This window comes from Cucurbita moschata, unplaced genomic scaffold (genome assembly GCF_002738365.1).
Source record: "Cucurbita moschata cultivar Rifu unplaced genomic scaffold, Cmos_1.0 Cmo_Scf00043, whole genome shotgun sequence".
Taxonomy (NCBI): Eukaryota; Viridiplantae; Streptophyta; class Magnoliopsida; order Cucurbitales; family Cucurbitaceae; genus Cucurbita; species Cucurbita moschata.
In genome coordinates, this window is record NW_019268559.1 from 1,825,831 (window position 1) to 1,838,603 (window position 12,773).

The following is a 12,773-nucleotide window of genomic DNA, read 5'->3' on the forward strand; positions in this document are numbered from 1 at the left end:
TAAAAAATTTACATTTCAATTATAAAATTTTATTATTAAGAGGACGATGGTGTTCGAAATTTGTTGGGTCTCGTCGAACCATTTGCCTAGCTAGAGAGCTAGTGGAAGCTCACTTCAACAAGAGGAAACATCTTAGCCAGAAATCGACATATCTCCGACCCGAGGAGGTCGATGGGGTTTGAATTTTCTGAAAGCCTAATGAGCATTGAAGGTATCGGATTTGGTAAGCTTCGAATCGGGATGGATAGTTTTGCGTTCGAGAGAGCAAGCTTAAATAGTCGGAGAATAATGATATTTCTATCGACATCGATCAAACGAGTACCGAACAGCATCTGTCCGAGACTGAACGATGAACAAAATAGAGTACTTCTGCTTGGATTAAGCTCTATTTTCCTGGTTCTTTCATTTACTTCTGCTCAAACTGTTGGAAACTACATAGAGCACTTGCCGTGTTAAATGTTAAACTATGCATTAAAAAACTAGGTACTACAAGAAGAGTCTATCAGCTTCATCAGATTGTGTTAAGTTATGCAGGTGGAGCACAAAGAGCTAGAGACTTTTTTGGTAAGATAACGCCCCTCCCTCTTAAAGAGGTAGTCGGGCCTCGGACCGAGCTTGCTCTGCTCACAAGATTCGAGTCGAGAAATACAACTATGACTGTGATGTCATCGTGAAAATGACGGCGGATACCTCGGTCGATGTCCTTCAAATCTGAATATCGCATTTCTCGCTTCTTAGCTGCATCCTGCATAGCAGCTTTTACCAATCTCTTAGCACTTCCCTGCATGAACAAAAGCAGTCATTTCAAATTTGGCGTTTTCGTTCATCTTTAGTTTTTCATCACCTCCTTGTATGAGCAAACAATCGAAGGAGCACGCACGTCCCTCGTGAACCGATAATACTTACATGATGTGGGTGAGTTCGAATAATATCCACAGCCTGCTGATTGCTAAGGTGCTCCCACAGACCATCAGAGGCAAATATGATGAATTGATCTTGTGGTCGAAGTTCATGCATTGATATTGATGGTTCACAGCTCAATATTGGCCGATTGAACGGTTCGCGAAGCCTAAACTTCGCATACAAGGGCTCCCTGTTGAATTCAGCCTTCTTTAGATACGCGTCGCCTATAGATCTGGAAACCTGCAACGAATCCGAAATGCGAACAACAAAATGCTCAAAACGCCTCATTCCATAATGTCAGGCAAACTCGACATCTATAGCTCAGTATCCTACAAGTCGTACCTGCATTAAGCCTTTTACTCGCCATACATTATGCTTCAAAACTACTATATGCGAGTCATCTGGGTGCAAAGACTGCATCTCCCTTCTGACAGCTTCTATGCTCACATTATGCTCGGCTGATAGCTGAACAGCAACGACCTCCTCGGTCGCCTGAACGAGCCTTCCCAGCACAGCACGGGAATCGCCAAGATTGGCTGTGTAAAGGGTGCCACCACAGATCACACCAACCAAACAGCATGAACCAACAGCTGCAATTTGGGGATTCATCTGCCATTGTTTAGCCACTAACGAAATAAACCCTTCCTCTGTAGCTTGAAATGCTTTCTTTATCACATCAGATGACATCGATTGTTGTTCTGTGGTGAACCCTGCATTTTGAAATGAAACGTTCAGCTGATACTCAAAAACATAATTACAAAGAGTTCTTCATCTGGTTTAGAGTTCTTACTTTTCAAATGCTGGAAAAGATTGTCATATATGTAATTTGATGCTTCAGGTCCACCATGACCATCATAGACACCAATAAATGTTCCAAACGGCCCGGATTCGAGCAAGCTCAATGGACCCGATTCAATCTGGCTCTGATCCTCAAGCAAGTTATTAGCCTGGACAACAGCCATTGAAAATTCACCATTCATGTGATGTCCAAGATCTTTGTACCATAGTAGGCCTTCACGACGGCCTGCCGAATCCGAATTGCTGTGTACGATATTGTCCGAGGATGGCAACCAGCAAGCCCTCAGAAGGTTCATCAAGCTGGATAACATCCCTCATTTCATCAGCTCCACCCTCTTAACTCCACATTCAGAAAAGATCACAACACCCTTCTATCTAAAAGCTCCCACCAGCCGTCTTTCCCAGCAAACTAAACAAAACAAAAAGAAGAACAGAAATCACTCACAATTCGAAGCAGCAAAACCCCTAAATCTGATGAATGGCTCCTATAATTTCATATATTTCAGTCAACTAACTCGATGAACTACAATAAATCCACAACAGAACAGAAACCTGGCATCTCTAATGCCTCAAATTCAAATTCAAAACAGAGAAAGAAACAAAAAACTCGCATAATCCGTTGACTTCATATCGAAATTAACAAAAGGGCTACAGCAATACACAATCAAATACTCAAATCTACCCTCACGCTTAAATTCATTAAAACAAAATGACAAAGATGATTGAAAAGAGTAACACGAACTCACTCAGAAACTACGCTATTCGATCAGGTCGGTCAGCTACTGAATGATACCAAATGAAAACGATAATCCAAAAGGGACAGAGCAATACCCGTGGGTTCGAAAAGCGATAGAACCACGGATCGATCAAACAAGAACAGTACGCAAAAGCGGTTTCAAATTTATCTTCTGCTCCCTTTCTAGGGCACAACGAAAATTGAAGAAGAAGAAGAAGAAAACCCCGTCAATCCGTGAGATGAAATGAAAGGGGAATTGAAATAGTTTGGTGGTTGGTTCTACCTGGCGTGGCACCAAGAACACGTCTAAGAGAAAACCAACAGCGATGGCGGAAAGGCATCAATACACAAGGGATTTCAATGGGCTCCATAAATATAAACCAGAGACACAGAAAGTGGATGCAAACGAGAGGCACAGAATAGAATAGAACCATATCATTGATCGTCGCCCATTATATTATTATTTTGCTTCAAAATTTTGTTCCTTGCCTCTGTGTCCATTTTAGCTTTTTATTTTATTTTTGGAAAATAAAAAATGAAATTATTAATTAATTTATTCCATATAAATTGAAATTTATGTGGAGTAAATCAATTTTAATTGAAAAGGAGAAGATATTATTGAAAGGAAGTGAGAAAGGGAGAGGTAATGAATACGTGGCAATCTTGGTTGAGTCATTGATAAAGAGCTCCCTCCCCTCGTGCTTGTTTATCCTCTTATGACTTTTTTCTCTACACACGTGTCAACTCATTTAAGAGTCAACCTTGCCACGTGTTCCCTCTTTTTGTATCTCTAACTGCCTCTCCTTCTTGATTGAAATCATCACTATATATCCACGTACTCAATTTAAAATTTAAATCTTAGAAATGACGTCACCTTTAAATTCAAATATATTTTTTAAAAAATTAATACAAACACAACGGCAAATTTGAGTATTTTGAGTAAACTCTTTATAAAATTATTCATTTTATTTAAAAACACACAGCTTTTGCAACAAAAATTTATTATTTAAATTTCTACTCACTCTTAGGTAAATAAAATTATTGACCTATGCTCTTACTTACTCTTTGTTCCAATGAATAGTAAATAAAATTGATTATTTGAGTCTTGTTTGTTTGGGTCGGTTGAAGGGGACGTCAACCAATTGAGTGGAGGAGGATGTCACGGTCATGCATATCCAAGGCGTGTTGTCAAACGGCCGCATGATAGATGTCCCAGTCTTGCTTTGTCTAGGACGTGTTGTCCATGGTTGCATGTCTGTTCCAAACCACCCCTTCTACATCCTAGATAGGTCTTTACCATTTCATATTGGGTGAGTATGAGGGTGTATGACTGTTCACCAAAATCATTTCTACACCTGCAAGGGCTAAAATGCCTCCCAAATGTACTAGATTAGCTCTCAACTTCTCCCTACCTGTTATATGCACTAAGCATAACAGTTGTTGTTGCATTTTACTTACAATTCTCATATAACACCAATTTCAATTTCTCAAATCTTGCTTTCAAAACTCTCCTTCTAAATCTGTGTAAAGGGAGTATTGGAATATATTTTAGATAGAACCAGTTAGATTTTTGTCATAGGTTTAAGAATTGGTTAATAGTATATTTGATATATAATTTTAGATCCGACTTTAGATCTCACTGGTCCCCCTTATGTTTATACACTCTCAATCTCACCTCTATTTCTTATTCTTAACTTATATCAGAGCATCATTGTTAACGATTTGAAAAGACCATATTTTTTAAACAGAAGTAATCCAAACAACTATAATCATAATAAAATTTATTATTTAAATTCCCAAAGACGTAAAAGACATAGAATCAAGGTGTCATTGTTTTTTCGTCGTTTCTTGGTATGGTCGTGCTTGTTTTCAATTGATTTCTTCATGTTTCTATGCTCTTTTCGACATTAGTGTATTAAGTTCCGTGTTTTTTTTCTCGAATAAATTATTTTAAAGTAAAAAAACAAAAATAGTATTTTAAAATAAGTGAGTGAGATGTTGACTTTAAATATAGGAAGATCCAAAGAGTTTATGTTGTATATGGGGAGAAAATGTGGGTTGACCAAATAATTGTAGGGAGAGGAGAAGAAGTAGGAGGAAATCAAATAAACTCAGGTTTGTAATCACTGTGTTGCCCAAGTAGGACCAAATCACAAAGAGAGAAAGACTACAACCGCTCTTGGCCAAGTGATCACTGTCTCCTTGTATCTCTCCAACATGTGGCTTATCAATTTCTTTAACCTATCATAAATCAATAGCTACCTATGTTCGTTCATCGCACTCAAGTTGCTATCGTTCTCTTTTCACTTGCGATACTCGTACAACAAGAACAAGATGAAGAATATGCATCACATAGCAGCTAAAAGCAATCTCGTTGATTCAAGTCCTGAAACCGATCATAATGCCCCCCCTCTTTGCCCTAAGCCCCGCCGCCTCCATCCCGCCATCCCTAGTTTCCTCGCCCCGTTTCGATGCGCCCATCGTATTCATAGGTCATTCTTGATAAAATTTTATGTTTTAACTTTATATGTTGATATTCTTCCAGCGTATGTATGGCTTAATTTGCTCTTGTATTTAACCAGCCAATCTAGTAGTGATCCGAGAAGTGCAATCCTCAATATCATTGCGGGAAAGGTAAGGAAGTCGATTTCTCGATTCCCTGATTCCCCCGATTCCCTAATTTGTGAATGAGTTATGAAAAGACTACGAATGTTTGTGTTGGTAGGGTGTTGAAGGGAGAGATTGTTTGTGCTTGAATTGCTACCCATCGTGTTATTCGGGATCTCCACCGGGAAGAACAGGGAATCCGCTGGTTCAAGACGTGTATTTTCTTCATCAAGTGGAGATTCAATCGCCATTTTCGAGAACCTAAGCTCTCTTAGAAGTTCAGTTTGACCTTTATTTCCCCACATAAACGAAAGAACAGAGAAGCCACTAAAGGAGTGGACAGAGATATACTCGTTGTTGTTTTATGTAGCTTTGTTAGTGAGTTTACTTACTTGTACAATCTCGATTTTCTTCAATTGTGCATCTTCATAATTGTAAATACAAACGCGATACTTTTTGTTTCAAGATTTAAATTTCTTTTTATTTTATTTAAACGGCACAAATTTCTTGCTTCCAAATTTCAAATTCAAATTAATAATGTTAAAATTGACCGATTCAATTCTTTGATAATAGATTTCATGCTTTTAATTTGATGGGACATGTAACCGCCTATACATCCAGCACCAGATGGTCCCGACATTTTCCTACATCCCCTATGACATGGTCACCTTACTTACTCTTCACTTCTAGAAGTGAACACTGTCCCCACAAACCACACATAGAGTTCTTCCAACATGTTTTGTCTTAGTTCATGTAACTGAGCTAAAAAAAAAAAAGTGCACCTTGTTGGTATAAGTGGTGACTTTCAATTCTTTTAAGTCTTTATTAGTCATTGTATCAGTTCATTTATGTACTTTTCATTTACTTGAGTGTCACGTAGCTATAAACTTTTAATATTGTGTTTAATAATTTTAGTAAAGTTATTAAAAATTAAAAATTAGTTCATAAAATTGTTAAGAATAGTCTTTAACTATCCCGGAATAGAAATAGTTCACTGACATCGCAACATATCACTGTTTCCAAACACACGGGAAGCAGACGGAGGGCTGACCTGTTTGGACAACAAAAAAAAATCCGTTCCAAGAAGAAAAAAGGAAAAATAAAAATGAATTTGAAAAAGCGCGCTTCTAACTTCCTCAACTGTCGAATAAAAACAAAGTGGGTCCCATTTCCACCTGCCAATTCGTCCCCTCTCCCGATTCTCACTTCCACGCCAAGAGAACGAGATCTCTCTTCTCTTGGAACCCTAATTTCTCTCTGTTTGTTCTTCAGTAATGCGTTTCTTATACTGTATCTTTCTCTTCTTTCTTCTGATTTGTGCTTTTCGGAGCTCTCATGGCCGCATCTTTAGCTTCAAGATGCACCATAGGTTCTCCGAACAGGTCAAGAAGTGGTCCGGTGTTTCTGGAAAGTTGTCTCTCCCTGATTCTTGGCCGGCTAAAGGAAGCATTGAGTATTACTCTCAACTGGCCTTACGTGATCGCTACTTTCGTGGCCGGAGGCTATCCGAATTTGATGGACCGCTGGCTTTCTCCGATGGGAATTCGAGTTTTCGGATTAGCTCGTTGGGATTGTACGGTAGCCTTTTTTTTTTTTCCAATGATTTCTATGATTGAGATTTTTCTCGTAACCTAGTTTGATGTTTTCTTTGTATTTTTTTTTTTTTTTTTTGAGATTTTTTGCAGTCTGCATTATACTACCGTACAATTAGGAACTCCAGGAATGAAGTTTATGGTGGCACTTGACACTGGAAGTGATCTGTTTTGGGTACCTTGTGACTGTAGTAGATGCGCGCCCATGGAGGGCTCTCCTTATGCTTCTGTATGCTTTTCGTCACTTTCTTTGGATTATTATGTTTTCTACGTTATTGATTCTTATTTTTCTTGCTTCTGAAATTTTTGCTAGTTTTCTTGGTGTAAAATTCATTGATTATTTTAAGTTCAGATTCTTCAGAATGATCCGAATTTTTAACTCATATTGCTGGTTTCTGATGTTTGCCTGTGAGAGTTCTAGCTTCTACTCAGATGAATAATCAAACCATACACCATTCAAACTCGTAATCTTCTTAGTTTCATTTCTTTCCCTTTCTGTACCTTCTCCACTAAAACGGTGGTTTAAGAAATTTATGACAAGTGGTGTACTAATAAATAAAAGGAAAAAAATGACAGTATATATCTCCTGTCAGTTACTGAATTCACTGATGGTTTCTGTATGTTCAGAATGAGACACCTAGCTTCGGAAGTTAACTCTTCATCTTTTCAACTGTGCGATCATGCAGGATTTTGAGTTGAGTATATACAGCCCCAAAGAGTCGTCAACGAGCAAAACTGTTCCTTGCAACAACAGTTTATGTGCACAACGTGATCAATGCATAAAGGCCTTTGGCAATTGTCCATATATTGTCTCCTATGTATCAGCCGAAACATCAACTAGTGGTATATTGATAGAGGATGTTCTACACTTGAAAACAGAATATAAGCATTCTGAACCTATCCAGGCATACATCACATTTGGGTCAGTATATGCTAATGCTAAGCTTAACTTGATTAGGGACCTTATTACCGGGCAACTCTTTTATGCAAACTGTTCTTATCTGCTCATGTGGTTGCCCTGCCTTTATCCGTCTGTGCAGCTGTGGGCAGGTACAGAGTGGCTCATTTCTTGATGTTGCAGCTCCCAATGGCTTGTTTGGGCTCGGTATGGAGCAAATATCAGTTCCTAGCATATTGTCAAGAGAAGGTTTTATGGCAAATTCTTTCTCTATGTGCTTTAGCGACGATGGAGTTGGAAGGATCAGTTTTGGAGACAAGGGTAGTTCAGAGCAGGAAGAAACCCCATTTAACCTTAACCAATTACAGTAAGTGTAGTTTTGGAGTTGCCAATATCAATATTTCATGGGTTCAACGTCATATTTCTCTATTCATCAAGTTAATGGTATTTCTATTTCAATTTCAGCCCAACCTATAATATCACAGTTACTCACATTCAAGTAGGCACTAATCTGATTGATGTGGATATAGCTGCTCTTTTCGACTCTGGAACATCTTTTACGTACTTCACTGATCCGATCTACTCCAAGCTTTCAGAAAGTGTGAGCACTTCAGTTTATAAATATTTGACATTTATCCACTATAATTGGATTAACTTTGAATTGTATGGAACTTATTTACATTCTCTTTTAGTTTCATGAACAAACAAGAGATGAACGCCATCCCCCTAATCCAAGGATACCTTTTGAATATTGTTATTACATGAGGTCGTGTGCTGAACCTATATGTGTTTATTTTAATCTCAATTCTACATTTATGAACCTTTATTGTTGACCTCTTTATGAAGGCAGTCCAGATGCAAATGCTTCCCTGATGCCTAATCTTAGTTTAACCATGAAAGGTGGAAGTTCCTTTCCTGTCTTTGATCCGATTATTGTCATCTCCACTCAGGTAGTCTGCTGTTTATGTGGTGTTGTTTGTACTGTTTCCTTGAGCCTCAATATTTTCCTTCAAATTTGCAGAATGAACTCATTTATTGCCTGGCCGTGGTCAAGAGTGCTGAACTGGATATAATTGGACGTAAGTAGATTATGCTGCGATTGAACATATTTGCATTAAAATGACTTTCATCTTGGTTCAATAGCAATGGTACTGAAAGCTGGGAAAATAATTACCGGAAATTATGGTGATTTGCTGTCAATCAGTCAATCCATTTTCCATCCAGCTCTTACCTTTCTGGCGACATAATTACTCATGCTTCAACTATTGATCTTTAAGCAGAGAACTTCATGACTGGCTACCGTATTGTATTTGACCGGGAAAAGCTTGTCTTAGGCTGGAGGAAGTTTGATTGTAAGTTATGCGCTTTTATCCACAAATGAATTATCATTCTTTTCAGTCACATTATTATAGTCAAAGAACTTTGGGCTTTTATTTCAGGTTATGACATTGAAGAACAAAATCTCTTTCCAACAAAACCAGATGTTACAACCGTTCCTCCTGCTGTTGCTGCTGGATTAGGTAATCACTCTAGTCCAGGATTGACAAAAGAGACGAAAATTAGTGCTCAAGCTTCAACTGAATCAGAATTCAATGGTTTCCATTCTTCTCTTTTGACTTGCTTCAGATTTTTCATTATATTGCTTTTTTTACTATAGACATCCAATGTTCACCGTTTGCTGACCCATCTGGTAACGACATCTGTGATGTCTTTATATCGTGGTGTTATCTTAAATTGAGAGCCCCACTTTAAACTGTGGATTATAGTTCAAGCCACTCTACCAGAAATCAGTATTCCAAATTATGTAGATTTTGTTGATTGATTGATACACCATAAATAGATTGAGAGGTCGTCCAATGTCTTACCACTTTTATATCCCATTTATCCATATATTGCTGACTGCCGTTGAAATAATAGTGTTGAAGAGCTACTTCTTTGTTCAACCACTGCGCAATTTTCATTTCCGCTATTTATCTAAGTAGCAGGATTGCTTTTTTATTTTATTATATTTTATAACAAGAAATGCAATTTCATTAGTCTGTGAAACATGCAAAGCTTTGCATAAGGTCTCTAGTTGAGGCATATAGATTTAAGACAATGATTTAAACGAAGGTACAGAGAACTATAATTTCCTGCAATTGATCAAAGTTTTCTTTTCTTCTTCAAAAGTCTTTTGTTCCTCTTTATCCATAACTTCCAAAACGCCGCAAACTATTTCAAAAGGCTTATGAGAAGCCATTCCCATTCCTACGTATAGGTATACCCTACAGAGAGTTGACTGTTAAAGATACTAACCATTTATTCCCGTGGTCAGAAGCAGCCGGACAGATTAGGAATAGATGATGTCGACCCACTTGAAAGTAATCGAAAAGCAGCACAAGTTAGGACTAAAAGAGGTAAACAGGTTGCTTCTTTTCACCGTATCATCTAGTGTTAATGTCCTACTAAGTAGAGAGCCCATAGGCACGCTATACATTGCTTAGGAATAGATGCCTTCCACAAGATCTTGCACCCTAGCTGGCTGGATGACTTGACACTGTGAGAGAGATGCAAACAGGGATTTGTTTTAGAAAATATAATTTTATTCAAGAGACCCAGTCCTCGCATTGAAGTTTAGAGAGAAGTTGTGAAGATCATGAATCATGGACCAACGCTACATCCAGTTTCAATCTGGAAGCTTTCTAGTGTATAATTGCAAACATTCTTAACTGAATAGCCCAGGAAAGTGTGTATCAAGTTGTTCAGATATTAAATCAAGAACAGTGAGAGCTGGGGGAAGCAAAAATGGGGGGAACCAATATCCCTTTTCTGACAACATATTTACTCACTATGACTTGTTTTATAAGTGGCTAGTAACTACTTGTAGACGGATTTAGGCAGGCATCTACATATGCATCTATGAGGACATTGCTTAATGATAATTGATTGATCTGCTTTTGTTTGATCATAACCTGAAGTCTGAAAGACAGTAGTGAACAAATTTCATTCTTGGGCGCCTTGAAGGGAACTGATCGAGAGATCTAATGCAGCGAGCCTTGAAGGTTTTCGTGGTTGTCATGTCTAGAGGTATTATTATTGAAATGAGCTGTTGCATTAATTTTCTTTTCTCCATCTCTATTCTTCTTTCTATAGTGCATATTCTATTGTTTTTAGAAGTTATATTATATCATTAAAGTTGAAATGATAATGCAAGCTTAACTTAGACTAATTCTTGCCCAGCTCATCTTAGAAGTCTGACTTTTATAGTTCATGTGAAGCCAATCATCTACATTGACAATTAGCACCAATAAATTATCCTAATAATTCTGTTGGACTTTTTCTCTTAGGTTTCAAATATCTTCTTTTTTCTTGTCTGAAAGCCTCTATTTCCTTGGCATCTCGCACGTCTTTGAGTTCCACCAATAGAATATGCCTATATTTTCTTTCATTGGTAGGTGCTTCTTTCAAATCTATTATGCCTCCTTAAAAGAGAATTATAGGTTGTGGAGGTCAAACTATTAGATTTAACACCAAGTTGTGATGAGAGTTGAGGAAAAATTAAGCTGGATTTTAAACTTGTTTGATTGGTTCACTGCTGAAGATTATGTTCTTTTTTTTTTTTGTTTGTTAAATCCTTGGATTATACTTGAAACTCGTAGTTGAAGGTCCTATTCGAAACTTTTTAAAGTAACCATGCTAACCAAATTTGAAGTTTCATGGACCTATTTCCAGAATTTGTCACTCTCTCTCTCTATCTCCAAGCCTATGTGATGTAATATTTCTTCTCTATTTGAATTTGAAGGATAATTTAATTAATGTGCAACTTCCATTGCACTTGCCATTTTTTTTAGTTGACTTGGTTTTAGAATCTGAAATTTTTGTAATAGAAATCCCATTGCATTTGCTTTGCATGGAAGACTTTGATGATCCAATAGCGGCGGGTCGTCGGATTATAGCGTATGATTAGGAAATCCATTCTTTTTTAAATTTAAAATTCAATAGCGTATGAGTTTATTATACCTTTCCCATTCTTCTTTCGCATATTTTTTTTTGCTTCCCCTTCACATTTTCAGCTAAACTAAGCTTGTATTCTCCCCCTTTAGTTTATCCATAGACTATTTCATAGCCGTGTGCGTATGTCTTGTTTGTATGTATGTATATGTGTATATATGTATGTCTTGTTTGTATGTATGTATATGTGTATATATATATAAAGATAGACTTATTATAAGTCAATCATATTTGAATTGCCTATGATATTTATATCAAGTTTCATTATATGTTAAATTATAAATTTTATCAGCTAAACTAAGCTTGTATTCTCCTCAGTTTATCCATAGACCAATTCATAGCCGTTTAATCTTTATTTTGTGTGTGTCTGTCTTATATGTATGTATGTATCTATCTATATATAAAGATAGACTTATTATAAGTCAATCATATTTGAATTGCCTATGATATTTATATCAAGTTTCATTGTACGTTAAATTATAAATTTTATCCTATGATTTGAAGAAAGTTAAATTTTAATCCTTTTATATCGAAGGTTTGATAAAACCTTTAAAAATAGATCTTATGTTATTAGAATTTTATCAAATTATAGAGACCAATTCTACGTTATAGGGACCCATTTATAATTTTAATGATTATTATAATAGTTTGCTTCAAATGATGAGATAGGATTGGTTCAAACTTTACTCATCAATTCATTTTATTTTATAATATTGTAATGAAGCGTTGAAATTGGGCAAGGCCAAGATGAGGAAGCTTGGGTGGAAATTGCTGAATGTCTAACTACATACCAAGTTGTAACTTGTAATTAGCGTATTTTTAATTTTATTTTATATACTTAAAACAGCTTAGCTTAAATTATAAGCTTAGTTCCTCGTAATAGTTAATATAGTTTTATAAAATTGTCTTAAATAATTTATAGGATTTTATTAAAATTTAGGAAATAATTATAAGAACTAAATTCTAATTTTTTTTCAAAATGATATAATATTTGCATATTCTTATGTCAACGGTCTTCACCAACGGTTTCTGAGCATCCCTTTTCCGTGCCACTCTTCGCTCGTAAACCCACCATTCTACTTTTTCTCTTTTGCAGTCATGTCCTTTTGTTCTCTGTATTTCCCTTTTAGACCTCAAAATGAATTCATAAGATATATTCTAAATTTATTTGTTTGTCCGATAATTGAATATTGAAATATTAATTGTAAAATGATAACAAGTTGGCACGCATTGTATTACTTTTTTATAT

General features: G+C 36.5%; 2 protein-coding genes across 6 annotated transcripts; one reads left to right on the forward strand and one right to left on the reverse strand.

Moving 5' to 3' along the window:
* Window positions 1-350: 350 nt before the first annotated feature.
* Window positions 351-2,867, reverse strand: LOC111433886 (probable protein phosphatase 2C 60). Of its 5 annotated transcripts, none has more exons than XM_023071145.1 (6): window positions 2,721-2,867; window positions 2,533-2,620; window positions 1,694-2,110; window positions 1,246-1,613; window positions 907-1,143; window positions 351-781 (listed from the first exon to the last, which is right to left on the reverse strand). In XM_023071145.1, exons 3-6 carry the CDS (start codon window positions 2,010-2,012, stop codon window positions 527-529), a joined length of 1,179 nt encoding a protein of 392 aa, XP_022926913.1. In that variant the 5' UTR covers window positions 2,013-2,110; window positions 2,533-2,620; window positions 2,721-2,867; the 3' UTR covers window positions 351-526. The 5 variants fall into 5 exon arrangements, with proteins under 5 accessions (XP_022926913.1, XP_022926910.1, XP_022926914.1 ...); XM_023071142.1 differs by having other exon boundaries at window positions 2,448-2,620; XM_023071146.1 differs by having other exon boundaries at window positions 2,533-2,616; window positions 2,721-2,864.
* Window positions 2,868-6,236: 3,369 nt separating this feature from the next.
* LOC111433497 (aspartyl protease family protein 1-like) lies at window positions 6,237-9,477 on the forward strand. The gene is made up of 10 exons (XM_023070534.1): window positions 6,237-6,617; window positions 6,730-6,865; window positions 7,323-7,558; window positions 7,677-7,901; window positions 8,000-8,135; window positions 8,227-8,300; window positions 8,385-8,484; window positions 8,556-8,613; window positions 8,815-8,886; window positions 8,974-9,477. Exons 1-10 carry the CDS (start codon window positions 6,319-6,321, stop codon window positions 9,189-9,191), a joined length of 1,554 nt encoding a protein of 517 aa, XP_022926302.1. The 5' UTR covers window positions 6,237-6,318; the 3' UTR covers window positions 9,192-9,477.
* Window positions 9,478-12,773: the final 3,296 nt, after the last annotated feature.

Bases quoted from the DNA above. Each gene is read 5' to 3' on its own strand.
- LOC111433497 (XM_023070534.1), top strand. From the start codon at position 6,319: ATGCGTTTCTTATACTGTATCTTTCTCTTCTTTCTTCTGATTTGTGCT. The intron at 8,301-8,384 runs GTCGTGTGCTGA...TTATGAAGGCAG, and splicing joins GAATATTGTTATTACATGAG to TCCAGATGCAAATGCTTCCC. The intron at 8,485-8,555 runs GTAGTCTGCTGT...TCAAATTTGCAG, and splicing joins TTATTGTCATCTCCACTCAG to AATGAACTCATTTATTGCCT.
- LOC111433886 (XM_023071145.1), bottom strand. From the start codon at position 2,012: ATGTTATCCAGCTTGATGAACCTTCTGAGGGCTTGCTGGTTGCCATCC. The intron at 1,614-1,693 runs GTAAGAACTCTA...TTCAAAATGCAG, and splicing joins TCTTTTCCAGCATTTGAAAA to GGTTCACCACAGAACAACAA. The intron at 782-906 runs GTAAGTATTATC...TTGTTCATGCAG, and splicing joins TTCGAACTCACCCACATCAT to GGAAGTGCTAAGAGATTGGT.